We start from the raw sequence: 7,369 nt of genomic DNA, 5'->3' as shown, positions 1-7,369 counted from the left end.
ACTCATGTTGAGATCTTGATCCCTTGGACAGCCATGTTTTCTAGAGTTGTAGTCCCAATTAAAGGTCCATATAATTAGTGAAGTAAACCTTGCCTATTGACACCATGGATATATATCCATATTGGGATTAGAACTGTCAACCGAAGAATATTGGTTTCAAGAGTCCATATTACATAAAATTTGTGCAATCCTCAAGTCTCACCATCTCTGGTTGATAAGGATGGAAGAGTTGGTTATCTTCTGGGATTCTTTTTTCCATCTAAAGTCCAGTTATTTGGTCCTCAATCTTGTAGAAGGGTAAATGGAGTAGAACTACGAGTCCTATCAAGTATCATCACTTAAATTCAGTAACACCCCAAAATCAAGGTCCATCATGTGACTGCCGGTTTTATAAAACTTAATGGGCTTTAAAATAGCATAAAGGAGATTTTAGTGTAAAATTTTTTCATGGATTTACAGGTGGCAGCATACGTTCAAGGACTTAATTTTCAAACTCACCATGAAATGAAGAATTTTGTTTAAAGAAGCATGGCCGAAGATTTCAGTTTAATTCCATGAACATAATTACGTACGTAATCACACCACCACAAAAGCTACAGTTCAACTATAACGCTAAACATGCGTGGGCACCCAAAGCCTGCTACAAATAGAACACTGCTCGCTATATATAACGACCATCTAACCCCTCTTGAATTCACTTAAACCTCTCTCTCTCTCTCTCTCGCTCGCCATGGCTTCTTCTTCTGGTTCAGGAGTAATGGTGCTTTCTCATATGACTGTTTTGGCAGCCTGCATGTTCTTTGTTCCTGCAGCTGTTTCACATTCAGATTGCTACACCTCCATCTTTAGCTTCGGGGACTCGCTTGCCGACACCGGAAACCTGCTACACTCCAGGCCTAGTGGGTTTTCGGTCATAGCCAACCTCCCCTATGGAGAAACCTTCTTTGGGCACCCCACAGGCCGATGCTCCAATGGAAGATTGATCGTCGACTTCATAGGTATTGTCTTTTTGTGCTTCTCTACTTCCATATATAGTCTTTCTCGCTTTTAAAAGAATATGGTGAAAGTTGCTTCCATTTGTTGCCAAGGTGGTTCACAGAGTCATGCATTAATATACTACTGGTCTTGGACGTGATAACAGTGGCATCTACTCTGACTCTTAATTAGCCTGAATTTGCTTACATATCTAAGTTGAATCCAAGAACCAGGTAGGATCAGGTTGGCTGCCATTGGATTAGGATCGTGCTTTGCCGATTCTCGGGGCAAACTATCGATTCAAGATTAATTTAGGCATGCCATGATCAGTGTTCAATTATAGTCACTATATATGGCTGAATGAGTTTGTTGTCTGAGTTACTGGTGTGAAGGCCACAGTAGCGAAATAGAACTACTTAATTAGTAGAGTATTTGAATCAGGGTGGACTTCATGACCTGATAAGGCTTTGAACTCTGTGATTTTAGTGTGATTGTGGGGCCAATTTCACTCCCGTATGATTTAGACCTCGATCATGTTTTGCATGAATATAAGTGTGTGAGTTTCATTTAAGGACTATATATACACTTGTATCTAGCATTGAGTCATCTAGTCACAGTAACTATGTTATGATTTGCTATGTTCAGCAATCTTATGACTAATTTCTAATACCTTTTCAGCCGAGGCATTCGGTCTTCCTCTTCTTCCTCCATATCTGGCTGATCCTGAGGGCAAAGAATACACCAATGGAGTCAATTTTGCTGTAGCAGGAGCTACAACACTTGATGTTTCATACTTTGAGAGCAAGAACATCAATCAACTATGGACCAACAACTCACTAAACGTCCAACTCGGCTGGTTCGACAGGCTTCTACCTTCACTATGCTCTTCAAAAGCAGGTAACCAACATATAAAATCTTGTTTTCTATTCTTCCCACAACAGATGAAAAGAAAAATAAAAACAAAAGCCCACAAGAGCTCTGCTCATCTGGTAGGTAACTTCAACAAGTAATTGACGGGATCATGTCAAGGGTTCGAAACCAACAGGGGGCATCTCTTGCTGCAAGGTCAGGTCAGAGCGGGGTGTACTCCCTGGTGGGCAGGGGGGGATCTTAATGGTTTTACCAACCGAAGGCCTGTCATTGTGGCTACAAAGCCGAAAAAAGAATCTTATGCCATATGTATATAAATGAATTGGATTAGACATGGTGGTTATGATTAGGGGTATCAATGGGTTCAACCTAAATAAGAAGGTCCGACGGTAAGACCCAAAGGGACTGATTAATACATGGAGCCAGGTATGGTTTGTGAAATTTCGTAAGACCTAGGCCCGACCCAAGTTTCGAAAAAGATTCACAAATTTTCAATTAAAAAGGATAAATTTTTTTTTTTTTTATTTTATTTTACCAGGTATGGTTCGGGTCTGGTTCATGTAATCCATATACGATTCAAGTATGGTTTCTCTTATGTTTTTTGGGTCTTGTTGGACCTGGGTCTGAACTTGATCGGTACCAGTATCTCAAATCAAGTCTAGGTCTGGTTCCACGTGGGTCTGAACCAAACCCAACCTATTGACAACCTTAGTTATGATTGAATGCATCAAAATTAAACTAAAAACTTCTTTGTTTCTCATTTGGGGTATGTGATAACAGAGTGCCACCACTTTCTCAAGTCATCACTATTTCTCGTTGGAGAGATTGGAGGGAACGACTACAATTACGCCTTCTTTCAAGGGAAGAGCATTGATGAGGTCAAGGCTTACGTGCATGATGTAGTGAACACCATTGCAGATGCTGTGAATGTGAGTTTTTAACATTTTTCACACTTTGCTACTTTTTTTACCTTTTTACATTTCTTATCTCCATTTAGAAATTTTGAAGGATTTATAGTACCTTTTCATTACCACCAACATCCAGAATTTCACGGATATTGGTATTTCCTAAGAACCTTGATAAACTAGAAAGTTCTTGATTTAGGGAAATGAACAACAACAACAACAACCCACTAGAATTGTTTTTATGACTCTGGTTAAGGCCTATATCACGGCAGCGGTCGACTGCATGGTCAGTGGGGTGGTTGTGAGGGGTGCTGAGATGAAGCCACCGGATCAAACCCCGCTGGTGCATGGGTGTGTCTGAAGCTTTCAGACGTGGGCCAAGTAAGGCAGGGTATAATTAGTCGTAGGGCTCACACGAGATTTTTCTCACTTCGGCGAGGGTTCCTCATCGTAAAAAAAAACAAACATACTCTGGCAAAGGTCTATGCAACTAACTGGAACTGGCCCAACTTGGTTCGACTTCGAACCTTTCAAGCCTTTGACTACTGAACTAACCTAATGAAATGCAGAGACTGGTAAAACATGGAGCAGTGGAGCTGATGATTCCGGGGAACCTTCCCATCGGCTGTTCGACAAGTTACCTGACGGCTTTCGGGTCGCAAAATGCGTCGGTTTATGACCCTCAGATCGGTTGCCTCAAGAGCTACAACGACTTTGCAGTCTACCACAATTCTCATCTGCAAGTTGCCCTCCAAAGGCTAAGGGAGCAACACCCACATGCAAAGATCATTTATGCTGATTACTACGATGCTGCTATGGGTTTTTTCAGAAACCCCAGCCAGTTTGGTATGCCAATGACTCAATTAAATTTACCTGTTTGATTTATCAGTTTCTGACAAGAACAAAAAAATGATATATATATAAATTGGTCTGAATTGGTTTTTGAATCGAATGGATTTTCCCAAGAAAAAGGTCAAATTAGTCTGAATAGAATCAAATCGAATTGTTTTGAATCAATCTATTAAAAAATTCATTTTTTTTTTTAATAGAGCACCCCTGCATCGAATAAAAAAGGGCAGGTTCTATCCGATTCGATTCGATTCGATTGGGATTTGTTAACATCGTATCCAATGATCCAACCTCCAGTTTTTTTTTTCTAAACCAAAATAAATTGGTAACTAATGTTTGTGTTTGCTTTTCTTCATGTGTAATTTTCAGGATTTGAGAGTGCTCTGAGAGCTTGCTGTGGTAAGGGAGAGCCATACAACTTCAACCTTGGGGCCACCTGTGGACAGCCAGGGATCGATGTATGCGGTGATCCATCCAAACATGTGAATTGGGATGGCATTCATCTCACTGAGAAGGCCTACCAGTGGATGGCTAGTGGATTCATCAATGGATTCTTCACTTACCCCACTCTGAGATTACCCCTAGAATATTGCTATTAATTAATCAAGGCTCTCAACCATTCAATCCCTTCAGTAGTATTTTTTTTATTTCATTTAACTCTCAATTGTTTCTCAACAGCTGGTGATTGGATCCCTCAGGAATAGAATAGTCCAAGGAAAGGTCTTACTTTTTTTTGGTCCAAGGACATGCATGGAAGTATACATCTTATAAAGAACTGATGAAATTATTATTTACCTGATTGTTCAAGGTTGCATATATAATGTTCTTTTCTATTTAAATTCCTTCCAGATTTATTTTTTGTTTGTTCATTCTTGTTGTTTTTCTTGAATGCTAAAAAGCACACAAATACAAAAACAAAAACAAAAAAAAGAATTTGGGGTTGATGGCACCTCAAATTTCCAACTGCCCCACCCCACAAAAAAAAAAAAAAAAAGAATTTGCGGTAGGTCATGGGATTTTTTTCCCTTGGACTATCTAAAGAAAAGCATATAAACATATCTCATTGGGAGTGGTGGTGATGACAAATAGTTGGACCTTAAGGGTGTGCTTGATTGTTTGTCCAAGATTTGATGGAACATAACCGACAGAACACGGAGAGGCCTATTTTGTGTGTTGGATTTCAAGCATCAGCTTCCAAGATTAAATAGTGATTGACTATTTATGATGGCCTTCAAGCTCTGGTTTCTGAAAAATGCCAAAGAGGGGCCTATTCTCATCATTGACCGTTAAACCCAGTTTAGATCTGATCAGTCGATTGAGTCAAATGAGATTAATACCCTCAATTGTTTAAAACACCTGTCGTTCCCTTTTCTACGAGGGTAGATAAGTGTTTTTGAATTGTAAAGGTTAATATAGAAAACTCAAAAGAATAGTAATTTCAAATACGGAAGAGGTTAACCTCATGTATTTGTTTGACTTTTTTTTCAAAAAAAAAAAAGAGAGGCTCATATTAGTAAATTTGAAGAATGTGAGGTACTTTTTGGAATCAATGCTAAATAATTCGCACCTAATTGAAATTTGCTCAATTCCTTGCCTTCAATTAATCATAGTGACTAATATAATATTTTCAAGAAATTGCTTGAAAGTTTAAAACGGTAATTTCTTGTGAGATTTTCAAAATATCATGAGATTTAAGGAAAAAACATAAATATCATGATTTAAATGTGATATTTATGCTTTAAATGACTATTTATAATGAAAAAACCATGTGTTTATTTTTAACTAATTTGTATTCATATTTTCTTATAAAATTTATTTTTTACATTTTAAATTTATTTTTTATTGCTAAAATTTTGCCAAAAAATACAAGATTTATGAAAAAATTTCAAATTGTTTTTGAAAAATGATATTTTGCGGTGTCAAAGTAACCTAAGAATAAGATGAGCATAAGTGGTGTGAGTTTTATGAAAATGAGTTTTTTAAAATAATATTTTTAATGAAAACAAGTGTCAAAGCCAGACACAAAATAATAAAAACCGGCTCGCACGAGTGGTGAAATTCGGGTCAAACTCAAAGAACGGAAAATACTTCGTATTCAACACACAATCTAAACTATTCTTTATTGCCAAAATGAAAAAAATAATTTAATAAATAAACAAGAGAGTATTGTCCATGCAGAATTCTTAAACAAATAATAAAGTGTCTTATTACAACCCCAAATAAATTGAATTGAATAAAATAACGCCTATTCTAAAAATAAAAGCAAAAGTGTCTTCAGTGCTTGAAGCTTTTAGAACCTTCTTGATTGATTTGCTTCCCTTTGTCCTTCTCTCTTTAGGTAATGCTTGCTTTCTTGAACTTTTGCTTTTCTGAGAACTCTCTGAGAGCATTTTTGAGGGCCTGAGTAGACCCCAGAGGGTACCTCGAGAATACAAAAAAGGTTTCACCACACGTTCCAAGACTTTTCTGCAAGACACAAAAAGAAAACACACAGCAGAAAAAGAAATCTATGAGAAAATCAAAAGCAAATATGCAAAAAAAGCACAAAAACATGAACTAATTAACACGAACCAACTGTGAACTAATTTACACTAAAAGACGAAATAGCAAAACTACCTAACTAATTAATTCAAGAACTAATGAACAACTAAGCTTAACTAATTCAAGAAATCAAGAACTAACTAAAAAAACCTAAACGAAACTAACTAACACTATATGTTGTACTGTTTATGAATGTAACCGAATAAATAAAATTGAAATATAAAAGTAACCTAGGCTATGCTGAAAATCAAATAAAATAATTAAATAAAAATCGGCTAGACTAATTCTAACTAACTATGCATGATAAACAAAACTTAATACTCTAAAGCATATAACATGAATCCAACGTGATTTAAACTAAAGTAAATAATTTAAAACTATCCTAAGCTACAACCACATGCAATGCATAAAACTAAAACAATGTTAGATATTAAGAAAAACCGCAAATTGCAAAGATCATGAAGATCGGCTAACTAATTTTAACGACTAATTAAACTAATTAACTTCAATCAAACTAATCTATACTAACATTAACTACAAAATTAACCCTAATCTAATCCCTAAAAAAACAAAATTCAACGTGAATTAAAACTAAGAGAAACACACTATTCAAAAATCGGATAACTAAGCATACTTTAAAAAAATGATAATTGCATAAAACTGGCTATTTCTAATGTAATCTATGAAAATAAAATAAAATAAAACTAACTATTTACTGACAAAAGAAAATGCCTAACTTTAATCTAAGTTATTCTAACAAAGAACGATAACGCAATAAAAGAAGATATATTGGTTAATAAAGAAAACCATTATTTAATTGATCTAAAGAACATTGAAATAAACAAAACCTGAAACACATTATTCTAACCTAAACCTAATCAAGAACTAATCAATTGTATACATGAATTGATACAATTTAACACCCCCCATCTCAAACTTAGGGCGTGATGACCGAAAGTTTGTCAAAGAGAAAATTAAATCTGGGAGAACATAGTGCCATTGTGAAAAAGTCTGCCAACTGGCATTCTGAGGTCACATAAGGAAGGTCTGTGATTTTCTGTAAGTAGGCTTCTCTGACATAGTGGTAGTCCATCTTAATGTGCTTAATTGGTAGACTTCTGAAAACTCTGATTTTTAGCAATATAGATTAATTACACTTTTATTATCACAACACAATCTTGTAGGTCCTTGGATCAATATTCCCATATCCTGTAATAATTGATGAATCC

The 7,369-nt window shown here is 36.0% G+C and overlaps 1 protein-coding gene across 1 annotated transcript; it reads left to right on the top strand.

The window, feature by feature from the left end:
• Positions 1-730: 730 nt before the first annotated feature.
• On the top strand, positions 731-4,198 carry LOC149817486 (GDSL esterase/lipase At5g45910-like). Its single transcript, XM_089985417.1, has 5 exons — positions 731-998; positions 1,654-1,872; positions 2,626-2,774; positions 3,320-3,596; positions 3,969-4,198. Exons 1-5 carry the CDS (start codon positions 731-733, stop codon positions 4,196-4,198), a joined length of 1,143 nt encoding a protein of 380 aa, XP_089841543.1.
• The last annotated feature ends 3,171 nt before the right edge of the window (positions 4,199-7,369 follow it).

Source organism: Nuphar pumila, chromosome 13, assembly GCF_984573655.1.
Source record: "Nuphar pumila chromosome 13, dmNupPumi1.hap1.1, whole genome shotgun sequence".
NCBI classification, from domain to species: domain Eukaryota; kingdom Viridiplantae; phylum Streptophyta; class Magnoliopsida; order Nymphaeales; family Nymphaeaceae; genus Nuphar; species Nuphar pumila.
This window is presented reverse-complemented; position numbering and strand designations above follow the sequence as displayed.